General features: G+C 34.0%; 1 protein-coding gene across 1 annotated transcript in view; it reads right to left on the reverse strand.

Moving 5' to 3' along the window:
- Sas10 (UTP3 small subunit processome component Sas10) overlaps nucleotides 1-15,674 on the reverse strand; it is a 226,779-nt gene that overhangs the window by 1,978 nt on the left and 209,127 nt on the right. Inside the window, exon 15 of the mRNA XM_090394074.1 lies at nucleotides 4,868-4,975. Coding sequence (XP_090250200.1) covers nucleotides 4,868-4,975 — 108 coding nt within the window. The remainder of the gene's footprint in view (nucleotides 1-4,867; nucleotides 4,976-15,674) is intronic.

Below are 15,674 nucleotides of genomic sequence, written 5' to 3' on the forward strand. Positions count from 1 at the left end.
TATCATAATATACATGTCCGGAATTTGATGATGAATACATTTAAGTTATTTCCAATAAATAAAATTTTAATCAAATCAATGCATTTATTTATAAATTCAATATTAGTGTTACATGTATATACAATAGATAATCCATTCTATAAAAAAAATGTACTATACTCACTATAATTTCATTAACAAAATAAACCAGTAATTATCACACAGAGAATTGATAAAAATTTAAACTGGACAATCTAATTAATAACTGTAGCACATCCAGTACTTTTTTTGGAAAACAACAGTCACCACACATTCTTTGCTAGCTGAAAGAGTTGAATAAAACCATACTGCAGTATGCCTCAAGTGTCATGGTTAATTAATAAAGGGGCCAACATGCTGTACTGTTGTGTACCGTCCACAAAGAAACCACTGAATACGTCTATCTATACATCATATTCTTCCAACACATTTACCCCTTAAGTAGGTGCGCAACTGTCCTAGGTTTATTTGTGCAGCTCACAATATGAATTAGTTTAAAGCTTGCAAAAGTTTACAAAACAAAAATGCTTTTGATTGCTGTTATTTAAAAAAAATACAATTACCTTCCAAAGTCAAAGATGGATCATGTGATCGATTCTGGCTCCGAAATGAATGCTACCTATTTTCTTATTTTCTTGGATTTTATTTTATTGTCTTTCCTATTAAATTATTGTTTATGGAGAATTGATATAAATGATGCTGTGTTATGGTATACATTTTAATCCCACATTCAACCCATTTCCTTATCTCTCCAAGATGGGTTGAGTCCCCTGATTAGGGGCTTTAGTCAACTTAGTACAACTGGCTTGCCATTCCTCTGCTGCATCCCTCTAGAAGTAAGTGTTCACAGACCAGTTTGCATGTTCTGAGGGATGGAAAATCCCCATTAACTCCATATGAGACCGACTAACTCACGATCTGATTGACAATCTTTTCAATCAGAAAAGTACATGCTGCTTATAGACATCTAGACCTATTTCAACTAACCAAAGAATGCCAAGTCTAGAATTCTCTATTTTTGACCTTCTGTGTATGTTTCCTTGTCCCCATCATCTGATTTCCAAATTTTGAAAAACAATTTGACCTCTTTGATTTCTTCTTCTCTCATGCTCACTTCATTATGAACTCCTCTTGAATCAGACCATACTTTGCTTATCTAGATATGGTCTTAAATTATATTTACTGAAATGAAGACATTTATTCCTTATCCCACTATCCAAAGCCATGGTTTCTCAACAAAAAAAAATTCAAGAGGGTCTGAGGTTTTGAGAGAGGACTGTTTATTTCATGCTCCTGTAAGATAAGTGTTTATTTTTTATTACTAGCATCATTTATACTGAATTTATTGTATTTACCTAATATTCCAGACACAATGTTAATTTAACATTTGAGTTTTGAAAAATATTACTAAAAATCCATTAGAACCACAGAGCAGTATTAAAAGCATATTCGTAGGTCAAGGAGATTGCAAATGACGACAACATGACATGAAATTTCCAGGTCAAAACTAATTATTAGACAATTAACCTGAAAGCCATTTTATAAGAAAAATAAGCAGAATAGTAAGAAGAAAACAAGTGTAGAAGTTGGTAAGATTCCAATAATAATAAGGTAAGTCAATGTTAGTTAAAAAAAAAAAAAAATGGTATGGTGATTAACTCATTAAATTATGCTTCATGATAGAGTCACGACTTCAAGCATTCTATGAGTGAAAATTAAGAATGCGAATGAGAACCGGAAACGTGGTAATTCTATTAAATTCTTTTAATCTATTAAATTAAAAGTAAAATAAACTGTTGCCTAAGTTAAGATGGAGGGTTTGAGTAGAAGAAATGAGTGTCAGTTTTTGGATGTGTGGAGCGGAGTGAGTATTATAGAATAAAAGACTTGTATAAAAGGGATGGCCTGCACTTGAATGGATTTGGCATCAGGAGTTGGAGATATTTTTTTGAGGTAAAACCTAATTCAGAGTCAGGAAAACTAGATCACCATGATAGAAATGGTGAGAAAGTAAGTTCAGCTACAGTATGCAGACATGATAAAGATATAAAAGTCGGGCAAATGGACCAATGATAGATTTGAGTATACAAGCCAAGAGGTAATTTGTTTACACACAAATGCCAGAAATAAAAATGCACAATTTGTTACCTAAGATTGCTGACATTAGTGAAACCTGGCTTTCAGATTCATATGTGGTAACTGGAATCGAGCATAAAGGGTATAGTATTTTTAAGGAATGGCAGAAGCGATAGCAGAGGATGAGGTACAATTCTATTAATCCTGCAAAGGTCGTGGCTAATCTGACAGATGCAAACAAATTGTTTAATATAAATATTCTTACACATATCCAGTGTATAGCTTGGAGGTCATGACTAGCTGTGGATGCATATATTACGAGTGATATTCCACACTGTTTATGTGGTCAGTTTTGTGTAAAGGTTTGTGATATTTGATAGTAAATTGTATCTGAGAGATACCACAAACTCTGATGTCAGTATAGTATTAGTTTAGTTGTTTTTTTTCTTTGTTCAATAATTTCTAGATTGTAACTGAAAATAAATAAAGCATCATATTATATTTGCAGTATTTATTTTTTTTTACGTTTTATTGCATTTTAGCACATTCTAGTAATGAATGCATCTCTCTCAGATACACATAACCTAAGCTGCAATTTTTACAACTGTGATCTCTGCAAGGTTAAATGATTGGAGTCCAGTCATGATAGAAACTCATGAAAGCAGTAATAGTAATTAATTATGTTCCATGTAACAGTGAGTTTGGGGCTGTCTGGTATGAAATGAATATATGCTACAGACCGGGCAATTCAGTTGCTAGGGATGATGACCCAACGTACCCTGATGGTACTAAGCAAGTAATTGTTACAGTTGATTTAAAGGAATGGATATCAAATGATACTCCTAAGTATGAAGGAAAATTTATTGTGCTATTATGAGACAAGTTTCTCAAGCAGCATGTGAAAGTAGGAACTGGAGGTCAACAGGTGTTAAATTTCATCATAGCACCTGAGGATGTGACTGTTTTGATACCAGATGGTGACAGCAAATATGCTGTTCTGGAACTGAGAAGTAATCGGAAAAGTTATGCTGAAAGTATGACAAAATCAGAAAAATACTATATTATCAGTTACTAAACAGGAAGCTTCCTATGCTTATCAGCAGTGCATGGGAAGTTCTGAATTCAAGTATCTGAATGTGTTCTCTAGAGGCTTAGGAACAAATAGGGTGGGCAACTTTATTGAACAAGGAATAAGAAGAAATATCCTGAGAATAAGAATGAAAGGGAATTACAAAATAAAGCACAGTCTGGCCAGAAAGGTTACAAGTATTGTACAGTAAGCTACGTCAAAATATGTCAGTCAGCAACTTGAAGTGCAGCACACACACACCTCCAGTAACAGCCTTCACTGTGATGAGTAACAGAACTGCAGACCGTGAAATAATGGGGGTCGACATAATATTTTAAGTGAGATTATTTACTTGTGACCAAGAATGTCATAACTTAATTTAATTTATAAACTATGGTATATGTTAGCATATAAGACAATATTTGAAGTTTAAAAGGAAAATAAAAAAAATACAAACTCTGAATCTTTCAATGGAAAAGATCATCTATCTCCTATAGTAATGTATGCTGTGTTATGATAGATGCATATAGCTCTTGCTTTCATTTTATGTTAATATATAAATATATGTATTCAGTAAATCAAGCATGTAGTTTTTTCATTTAAATCTTAATGTAACTTTACTAGCATGATCACATGAACTGCAATATAAAAACCAAAGACAAACAACAGAACAAAGAATTTTGCCTATCCTCTCATAAAGAAGATACCTGCTACATTTGATGTAAATGCAGTATGGTAATTCTGTACCTCATTTTCGGAGTGATGCCTTTTGCTAGGAGGCATGCAGATGCCCTTTTCATACAGAGTAAGTAAGACAATCACAAACATCCATGCCTATGGCGAGATTGAAACCAGCAGCCTCTTGTCTGGAGAGTGGATACACCAACCAGGTTAATGCTTTCTATTGCCTGCATTATATTAAAATAAAAATAATATGCAAGAAGTTGGGGGGATCCTACTTCTTATGTGCCAATGGACATATAAGATTTAAAATTATCCATAAAATCCAAAGTATTATTAAAATATCATCATCATCAAATTCCTGATATGTACCGGATATGATAGTACTACATGAAAAATTTACATCATTACTAACTTCCAATTTACAATTTTCCTCCAAATCAATCTGTTACCTGTCAAGACTACAACACTGTAGATCTTATATTTGTATCTTCTAAGGCACTTTTTGCGATATCAATCCACCTATATCTTGGTCTTCTTCCTGCCAACTTGGCAGGGAATACTTGTTTTGCTAAAATATTATTTTATCAAAAGAAAATTAAAATCCAAAATACACACTGCAAAATGTTATTGTAATTTAGATATCTATGAGTGGTTTCTAAATTATTATTATTACATGACACCTCCAGGGAGTCCAAAGACTCATCGATGAGTGCACCTACACTACAACTCTGTCTCCACCAACTAATGAACCCAACTGTACTAATGCCATCCACCACCACTAGTATTTTCACAGACAATCACAAACATCCATGCCCACAATGGGATTCGAACCTGTAGCCTTTTGGCTGGAGAGCAGATACGCTAACCAGGGCAGCAATAACATAATGATTCTGTTTAGTGGCATGTTACCATCAGACACAGTTTATATTTAGAATGTCAACACCCTAATGCAATCTATATAATTTAGCCATTAAGACATTTCTTTCGAAGAAGATTAGAAGAATTTAATATTAATCCTACCTGACCCTTTCTTTTAATATTTGCTTTACGATACTTCATTCGATGTTTCACACGGGGATTCCTATACTCTTTCTTGCGGTGAGGAATTAATCCTTTATTCTTAGCAATCTACAATTTCAAGGGAAAAAAACAGTGCATTTATTTACCAAAAATAAAATATACATTCTTTATTAGTTTCTAGATAATATAATGGTATATATCATCATTATTATGCACATTCTTAATTAAAATAACATTTTTTTAAACTGGAAAAGAATGATGTTTATTTATATGGATACTAATTAAGAAACTAAGATTTCAAACTGTCTGATTAAGTTAAATTTTATTTCTAAAATACATTTGCATAGCAAACTAAACATTTAATATTAGTGATGGTCTTCAAATCAAAATGTTTTCTGTAGTGCAAGTAATGAAGATACTAATGCACCACTATTTATCTAAATGTTAGAATTACACTATTATTTAATTACAAATTCCTCAGAAAAAGCTGAATCTCAATTCTTTAGCAAATTCTGCTTCCATATAAGGCTGGTAGTAGCTAGTAAGGATTAGAATAAAACCTTCAGTTGCATATGTGAGTTAACTGTGTTAATAATTAATTAATCATTTCACAACTCTTACACTAATATGTTTCTAAATATTTAAATAAGGTAGTAAATACACTCAAGGCTTGATTAGAATTATGATCTAAGCAGCTAAGGCCGAAGTGCATCACGTCTTCTCTGGCCGCTTTGCCTGTTTTGTATGATGAAAAAATTAGGTGTTTTTTTCTTCTTAACCATGTGAGATTGACTACATTATCTCTAGTTGAAAAGCCCTAAATGATGTTTCAAGCTCAAATCAACAACGAAGAAAGGGAAGGCTGAAAATCTACAAACCTAGGTTAGATGCATTTCATCTCGATGTGTTATTGGTGACTTAAGTATCCAATAAAACTGCCTAGACTGCAGAGTGAAGTCTATATTTCACTTTTATTCTGGAATAGTATGAGTGATGTTTTCAGGGACTCCCCACATCATGAAGATGCCAAAATTTCAGCATTAGATGACTTATCTGCAGATCATTTGCCAGATAGTATACTGGACTGAACCAAATAGTATTTCAAGAGGCTTTCAGAACAATTAGTGACTATTGAGCCAAATGTTATGAAACACAGTGTTGTTAGTACCCAACCGTAGAAGTTTGCAGCTAAAGAGATTAAAGATTTCTTTATACCAAATTTAACTTTTTTTTTTTTTTTAATGGAAAGAATGTCAGTGCTAGAGTGTTGTACTATTCAGGAACAATCTCAGCTTTTGGACCTTCATAATCATTTATTCCAAACAGGGGAAGATGAAAACCCAGGTAGTACTGGAGAAGGTTTGCACATGTGTGATCGGTCTGCAACATTTTATGGATTTTTGAAGGTGTACTGCTTAAACAGCAGAATTTTAAGACTGGAAGCCCAAATCTCCATGCTTCTTTGATAGCTGAAGAAATTCCTTTTTAACTTCTTGGTATTGGCTAGACCAAAAAAGTTGCACAGGCTTACTATATAATTGCTTTCCTTAGCTTCTGTGATGTCTGTAATATTTATTATGTACAAGTAAACAGGCCCTATTTTCCAGTCATCTTAAGTTTCAAAGTTCTTGAACTGGTAATACTGGTTCCATAAGTGGAAAAGGAAATTCCAAGTATAATGAGGGATTCTCTCTCAGCGGTTAGTCCAAAAGGAATGCTTCCAAGATCCCACTTTCCAAAAACTTTTAATTTTCTCTTTTTGCATTAGTTGTTAATCCACTGATCTTGCTAAATTTTTCCAAAATACTAAAAAAAATATATATATGTGGAATCATGTAAAAAGCATGTGAAACTTTGTAACAAAGTTTAGCAGACTCAATCCTGTTACAGGATCATTTACACCATTTATTAGCATATGCATTTATTTTTCATTAACTTTTAATTTAAAGTAATACATTCGCACTGTGCTTGGGTTTCACATGACTGGCAGAAGCTCACTTGAGTATGTGGCATGTTCTTACACATTCATCAATAGATATTGTGCAGTTTCAGAGGTGATACCATAGTCCTTATAAGGACTGGCTTAAAGGGGCGAAGCAAGAATGCTTTTCATATTCCCCGTTATCTGTAGAGGACAGTGTAGGGATAAGGTGTTATTGAGCAATTAAAGCTCTGATCATGGCAGGAGGTAACAGCAATAGCCGAGCCTCAGTTAGAACTTCATTGGCTACAGCATTGCCATCCATTACCCTCCAAGGGTATTGGATTGAATGAATCAATCACCGCACCTCACGTTCGATTGTTCATATTCACCAAGTTATCAAGGTGATACCAAGGTGGAAGTAATGCAGGTCATATTTTCATATATGAGTAGCCAAAAGGTGTCACACCTTATTATTAAATTCCTCTGGATTAGAGATAGTTGTTGGAAGTTTTTCCACTTGATTGTACTATAAATTAAAGATACCAAGAAATTATATACTTGCTTATACTTCCACCTCAGTATCACCCTTGAGTCTGGCTCCCACTGATGTGACCTCAATAAAGATCAAAACCGGTCTGGGTAGTGACCCTTCCGCGATGCATAGCATTATACATAAGGATATGTGCTTTACATTATGGGATACTAAGGCAAGTGATGTGAAGTCATTAGCTTTTATATATGAGTTGCCCCAGTCCTGATTAGTTTATATTTCAGGTGCAAACTTTGTTTGCTTATACTTGGATAAAGGATTAAACCAAGTATATAATTTCTTATATCTTTAATTTACAGTATAACCAAGTGGAAAAACTTCCAAGAAAATATTTCAAAAGTAATGTTTTCTTACAATATACATATATCAAAAGAAAGCTAAAGCAATTAACTCTACAAATATAGAAACACTTTCATATATTAGTTGTAAAAAAAAAAAAAACTAATCGGGGTGCTTAAGGGTCAAAGCTGTATAACTGAGAGGAGATCTCCACATAGCCTTTAAAGGAATGTGGAGAACTGACCAGTGCTTCTGACCAATCCTCACCTTCTCGTGGTGCACCCTGTTAGGTATCTCCCTGGATACTGAACAAACAAGGATGGGCTGGCAATTTGGGATATAACCAACCAAACTGTATTCTTATTGGCTTAAACCACAATATTAAATGATGGTACAACATGATAGAATTTCATGCTGGCTGGAGCGTTGCCCATTAAACAAGGCCCCCATTGTTTTCCAGAGAACCAGGGTGAACAGCGAAAAGTCAGCTACTGGAACAAATCTGAAAGCACACCCCAACTCAACATCACCAAAGTTAAAGATCGGTACTATCAACATAAGAAGCCTCAATGGCAAAGAAATGGAGCTAGCTGAGGAATTAGATAAGTACCAGATCGACATAATAGGGGTGACTGTTAAAAAAGACAAAAACTGGTGAGATCTTTCTGAGCAATAAATACAAAATGTTATATTCAGGAAATGACAATCACGCAAAAGAAGGAATAGCCGTAGTATTCAACACAAAATACGAGGCCAATCTTCTTGAATGGTAGGCAGTCTCAAGTAGAGTGATGTGGGCTAATATCAGAATGGGGAATTGGACAATGAGACTTATTTCTGCCTATGGTCCAACAAAAGGTTCTACTAAGGTAGAAGTGGAGGAATTTTTTGATGCTTTAGAAAAAGCAACTGACACAATGAAACATGAAAAGTTGGTCCTTGTCAGATATCTAAATAGCAGAGTAGGAAATGATTGTCAAACATACAAAAATATTTTGGGAAAATTTGGAGAAAAGAGCAAAGCTAATAATAATGGAAAATGTCAGTTGGATTTCTGCTCAGGACATGGATTGGTTATTACTAAAACCATGTTCCAGCATAAAAATGTACACAAATTCACATGGAAAGAAGAGGCAAGGAAGAAGAAAAGTGTCATTGACAGTGATGTTTTCTCCCTGTGCAGGACACCAGAGTGTACAGAGAATTTGAAATTGGAAGGGATCACTATTTAGTCTTGAGCAGGATAAAACTGAATTTCATATTGAAAAGAATAACATGTAAGAAAGTTTTAAAGTGAATAAAAGTTGAGCAGCTCTCAGATGTGAACTGTAGACTAAAATGCACAAAGATTATTGAAAAGAAAATGAAAGAGTTTGAGAACAGGAACCAAACCTTGGAGATTCAGTGGCACCACTTGAAGAAAATCCTGATTGATTCAGCCAGAGAAGCATGTGGTGAGGTTGTCTGCCAGGATAGAAAAATCAGAACTCCATGGTGGACACAGGAAGTTAAAGAGGCAGTGAAGGAAAAGAAGAAAGCATATCAAAAGTTTCTGGCAAATAAGTCAGCTTTTGCTCTTAGAGAATACAGAGACGAGACAAGAATGGTAAATTAAATATAGAAATAGACAACAGAATCAGCAAAGCTGGTATGGTGGGAAGTCAATTGAATAAGAGAGAAATTAGTCAGAACACTAAATTAGCTGTATACAAGACAGTGTTCAAACCAGTTTTAACTTATGTGGATCTGAGTGCTGAGTCAGAAGTAAAACACTTGACGAGACAAGAATGGTAAATTAAATATAGAAATAGACAACAGAATCAGCAAAGCTGGTATGGTGGGAAGTCAATTGAATAAATTCATATGGAATAAGAGAGAAATTAGTCAGAACACTAAATTAGCTGTATACAAGACAGTGTTCAAACCAGTTTTAACTTATGGATCTGAGAGCTGGGTCAGAAGTCAAACACTTGACGAAAAACTAGAGACCACAGATATGAGAGTCCTGAGACAGATTAGAGGCATCAATGACAATATCATATTAAAAACGAGAATATTAGGAAAGAACTTGACATTGTCAGCATCCAGGAATGCGTTAGCAGAGTTAATCTCAGGTGGTATGGTCACTTAAACAGAATGGGCAGATTAGCAAAACACTTGTTTTGCTAATCTTTCCTCTCCCATTCTATTTAAGTGACCATACCACCTGAGATTAGTTCTGCTAACACCTTCCTAGATGCTAACAATGTAAAGTTCTTTCCTAATATCCTCCTTTTTAATATTGTCAATGATGCCACCTGTTTATGCCCCTAATCTTTCTCAGGACCCTCATATCTGTGGTCTCTAGTCTTTGTTTGGTCAAGTGTTTTATTTTTAACCCAGCTCTCGGATACCTAAGTTAAAATTGGTTTGAAAACTGTCTTGTATATACAGCTAATATAGTGTTTTAACTAATTTCTCTCTTATTCCATATAAATTTATTCAGTTGAATTCCTACTATACTGACTTTGTTGATTCTCTTGTCTATTTCCATATTTAATTTACCATCTTCATTAAAAATTGTGCCTAAGTAGATGATGTTTTACTTGTTTCACGGGGTTTGCCATTCACAATGCAGTTGATATTTTCAATGCTTGTGCTTATATTCATTGTCTTTGTCTTGTTATTGCTGACCTTCATACCATGTCTATTATTCTATATTTTCTTTTATTCAACAGTTATTCAATTTAGTCAGGGAATCTTGCAGACTTGTGGTGAATTTATTTAGAAATATATCACGTGCAAAGAGCCGACATTAACATCTGCAATTTTAATACCACTTCATAATGTGATCCATATAGATAATGAATAACAGAGGTGATAATGTACATCCTTGTCTGACATCAGCATTAACATTAAACCATCTTCCTGTACGTCCTTCAATTCTAACGGCTGGTTTACTCAAATAAAGACTAAAAATATTGCTTGATATAATGCCCCACTGACACCATACAACTGTAGCATTTTCAATTGCTTCTCTCTTGGCACCTTTCATATGCCTTTTCCAGATCTTCATTACATAACCATGAAAGTAGAAAAATATATTTTCCACAATTATTTTTTTAATTTTATAAACATTACTTTGAGAATGTGTATTAGAATTAGAACTTTTTATATACTGGTGCTTAATACTACTATTTATGCAATGAGTTTCCATTCTTATATCTCTCCAGTTTGGTCAAAAAATAAAACAGAAAACCACATTGTTCCATTCATAAAATAATCAAACTTTTTTATATATATCATTTATGGAAGAAAATTCAAAATCCTGTAATCCAGGCTTATTTCTTTAGTATTTTCTTCCTCAAGGAAGAAAAGACTGAAGTATTTTCTTTCTTGAGATTAAAGAGCAAAAGATATAGATGTGAAGTCATCAAAATTTATTAGAAAAACTTCCCCGATCCATTATTCTGAAATATGTTTTTCCGGGTATGCTGCTGTATTTCCTACTACAGGAAAAGTTTTGCTTTGTTTTGCATGTGTGCCTATGCAGTGCAGTTGTTGTGGTGGTAGTTGGAAGGGGGGGGGTGGAAATAAACAGTATTCACTATACTATTTATTCACAAATCCCTGTCCCTGAACCAAAACTAGTCACAAATATATCCATGCATAAGTATAGTTTATATGCTGACATGTCATTCATCCCATACCTAATATACTGCACCAACAATAATAATACCACAACTGTAAATTCAATATGTATCTGTTACAAATCTATTTGCATTCATGGCTATTCTTTCCTTAGACAGGCCCATCATATGCAAATAGTTCATATCTGATTAAATGTATGTTGAACTATAATTTCTAAGAGATACCTATACCTCTTAGAAATTTAAACATATCTACCACTTATTTTGATGAAAATAAAAAATCTTATCCCTTCTACATAGCTATGGTTTCCATGTAAAATACACGTAATGATTCGTTGCATGTCAGCAAAATAGCAAACTGGAAGTTTGTAATGATTTGTTTCATCCTACCTTCTACATGAGCATGAAGTGATACAATATGTACAGCATCCAACATGAATATATTAAACAATCTTCATAAACATGGACAGCTGACAGTGAATGATTTAAGTTATAGACCTTGCATTACTACAACAAAGTCATTACCATTACATTCCTGATACGTACCCTAAGGCAGTGTATAGGATATTATAACAGTAACACATAAAAATAATTTCCAAAAAAAATTTCCTCCAAATTAATTTGGTGTCTGTCAATATTCGAATATTACTAGATCTTATATTTTGATCTTCTGAAGCACTTCTTACTGTATCAATCCACCTAGATCTTCATCTTTTTCTCTGGCTCATTTTCCTACCATTCTGTGATAGGAAAAATAGCAGTGACCATACCACTTGAGATTATCTAACACATTCCTGAATGCTAACAACATAAGTTCCTTTCTAAAATCTTCATTTAATATAATTCTGCCATTGGAAACATCTGTTAACTCTGTTAATACCACTTTACTTCATAATGTCAACCATATAGATCCATAATCTTTCTCTAAACTCCTACCTTAATCTATAGTCATTGATCAAGTGCATTATTTCTAAATTAGCTGTCAGATCCGCAAGTTAAAACGTCTTTTCATCTATTAATTTATTCAGTTAATTTCCTACCATACCAATTTTTCTATTTTTGTTCTGCATTTCCATATTTAATTTGACATCTTGACTAAAAATTGTACCTGAACAACAAATGTTTTATTTATTACTTCATTTATGAGATAAAAAGATATTATGGATTTCGATAAACTATTCAAAAATCAGTTTCATTAATGTGTTTATTTTGTTATTAAAGAAATAAGAGAAAAGCCCCCCCCCCCCCCCCCCCCCCCAATGTTGGAACAATCTGCAACTCAACATCTAGAAGAAGAATAAACCCAACATCAGAAGAACTAAAGATAGGAACCATCAATAAGGATTATTAATGGAAAGGAAATCAAACTTGCAGAAGAATAGGAAAAGTACCATATGGACATAATTGGAATTATTGAGACAAAAAAGACAAAAGCAGGTGAGATCTTACTAAATAAGTACAGGATATTATTTCAGGCAATAATCATCAAGTTAAGGAAGGAGTAGCATTCAACACCAAATATAAAGATAAACTTCTTGATTGGAAGACACTTTCAAGTAGAGTTATGTGGGCAATCTTCAAAATGGGGAAATGGACAATGAAACTTATTTGTGCCTATGGTTCCTATAAAGTAAGGAAGGAGTGGGGGGATTTTTTGAATCATTAGCTGACATAAAGAAAATGGAAAAAGTGGTTCTTGTTGGATTTCTAAACATCAGAGTAGGAAATGAATCTCACAAGGCATATAGGAACATTATGGGAAAATTTGGAGACAAGGGCACGGTAATAATAACGGTAAGTATTTACTGGACCTCTGCTCAGGACACAGATTAATCATTACTAACTACAATTTTCTGCCAAATCAATCTGTTACCTGTCAAAGCTACAACATTGTTGGATGCTATACCTCTATCTTCTAAGGCACCCTTTACAACATCAATCCACCTATATCTTGGTCTGGGCCATTTTCCTACCAACCTGGCAGAGAACACTTGTTTTGCTAATCTTTCCTCACCCATTCTGTTTAAGTGATCAGACCACTTGAGATGAGCTCTGCTAATGCATTTCTGGATGCTGACAATGTCAAGTTTTTTCCTAATATCCTCGTTTTTAATATGATATTGCCATTGATGCCATCTGTTCACGCCTCTAATCTTTTTCAGGACTCTCATATCTGCGGTCTCTAGTCTTTGGTCGAGTGTTTTACTTCTGACCCAGCTCTCAGATCCATAAGTTAAAACTGGTTTGAACACTGTCTTGTATACAGCTAATTTAGTGTTCCGACTAATTTCTCTCTTATTCCATATGAATTTATTCAGTTGACTTCCTACCATATCAGCTTTGTTGATTCTGTTGTCTATTTTCATATTTAATTTACCATCTTCACTAAAATTCGTGCCTAAGTAGCTGAAATGTTTTACTTGTTCTATAGGTTCTCCATTCACAATGCAGCTGATATTTTCAATGCTTCTGCCTATTGTAATTATCTTTGTCTTGTTATTGCTGACCTTCATACCATATCTATCACAACAGTTATTCAATTTAGTCAGGGAATCTTGCAGACTTGTATCGGATTTATTTAGAAGTATAACATCATCCACATAAAGCAAGGAGCTGACATTAACATCTCCAATTCTGATATCAGGTTTAATACCACTTTCCTTCATAATGTAATCCATATAGATAATGAATAACAGAGGTGATAATGTACATCCTTGTCTAACACCATATTTAACATTAAACCATCTCCCTGTACTTCCTTCAATTCTAACTGCTGACTTACAACTCAAATAAAGACTAAGTTGCTTGATGTAATGCCCCATTGACACCATATAACTGCAGCATATTGAATAGCTTCTCTCTTGGCACCTTGTCATATGCCTTTTCCAAATCAACAAAACTTAAATACAGATCTTTGTTATATTCCCATTGTTTCTTAACTATTTGTCGTAAAGTGAAGATCTGATCTTGACAGCCTCTATTTGGCCTGAATCCAGCTTGTTCTTCACCAAGCTTCTCTTCCACAATCCTTCGCAACCGTTTCTCAAGTATACTTGCATAAATCTTACCAGGAACACTCAGTAGAGAAATACCTCTGTAATTCTCACAATCAGTTTTATTTCCCTTTTTATATACGGGTACTATGAGAGCTCTACTCCAATCATCTGGAATTCATCCTTCTGTCCAGGCCCTCTGAACTATGCAGTGCAGCCACTGTAAGACTTTTATACCTCCATACTTGAGCATTTCTGGTCTAATATCATCTACTCCAGCTGCCTTTCCACATTTCAGACTTTTGATGGCTTTTTCTACTTCAAGTATGTATATTTATTCCTGATTGCATGCCTGGTCAGTGTTTTTTTTTATCACTGTGCTGTCATCACTGCTAGTTTCATTTACTAATTTTTTGAAGTAATTACTCCATACTTCAAGGATATCTTTTTCTCCAGTTTTCATATCACCTTATCCGTAATTCCTTTTACAGCACTCTTTCCTCCATTTCTGAGCTTCTTCAACAACCTCCGGAATATCTTGCCACCTTCTTGATATTTATTTTCTATGAATAATATATCCACGTAAACACAAGAAAGATATTTAATTAACCAAATATTCGGTCTGGAAATAGCAGACCATCTTCAGTGGCACCACAAGAACAGTTTTAAAAAAAAAATACAAGGTGGAATACCTTGTATTTTTGATCATTTAAAAATAGAACAAGCCGCATGATGTTATATCACTAAGTATTAAAGGGAATATTTTTAAGCAGAGACATGATTGAAATAATAATATGAATTAATGAGTTATCTTGATTAGACTTGCCCAGATTTTTGATATTACAGTCATTCCAATTCAGGTTAGGATGATGGAGTAAGGCCTCTACACTTTCTTTGAATAAATGTTCAAATTTATAATGGGATCTATGTAAGATGCGAGTTTTTGACCAAAGGATGTTGTGGTTAGTTTCAATCCCGTGCTGAGCCAATCCAGATTTTTCAGGTTTGTTGTGATGAATGTTCTTGGATTCTTTTTTCAAGAGAACGTCCAGTTTGTCCGAAATAGGAGAGACCACAGTTGCAGGGAATTTGATAAACTCCAGGAAGAGATATAGTTGAGCGTTTGTCTTTAGGAGAAGGGAAACAAGAAGATAATTTGTTAATAGGTTGCTGTTAACTCATATTTCTTCAGAATTCTTGCGATAGGTTCTGAAATCCCGGAGATGTAAGGAATTGGAGCTTGGCGTATTGAATCTTCATTGTTTTGTGGTGGATTATAACAATCGAGAAGATGTTGAGTACTCTTTTTGGAAAAGCCATTCAGTTTCATATGTTGTTGGACAGTAGAAAGTTCTTTCTGTAGAAAATTAGAAGTAGAACAATTAGTTTCGGCTCTTCTGATTAGATATTTTATGATTCCTGTTTTTTGATA

This window comes from Typopeltis vanoorti, chromosome 6, assembly GCF_054136105.1.
Source record: "Typopeltis vanoorti isolate ZY-2024b chromosome 6, IOZ_Tvanoo_1.0, whole genome shotgun sequence".
NCBI lineage: Eukaryota > Metazoa > Arthropoda > Arachnida > Uropygi > Thelyphonidae > Typopeltis > Typopeltis vanoorti.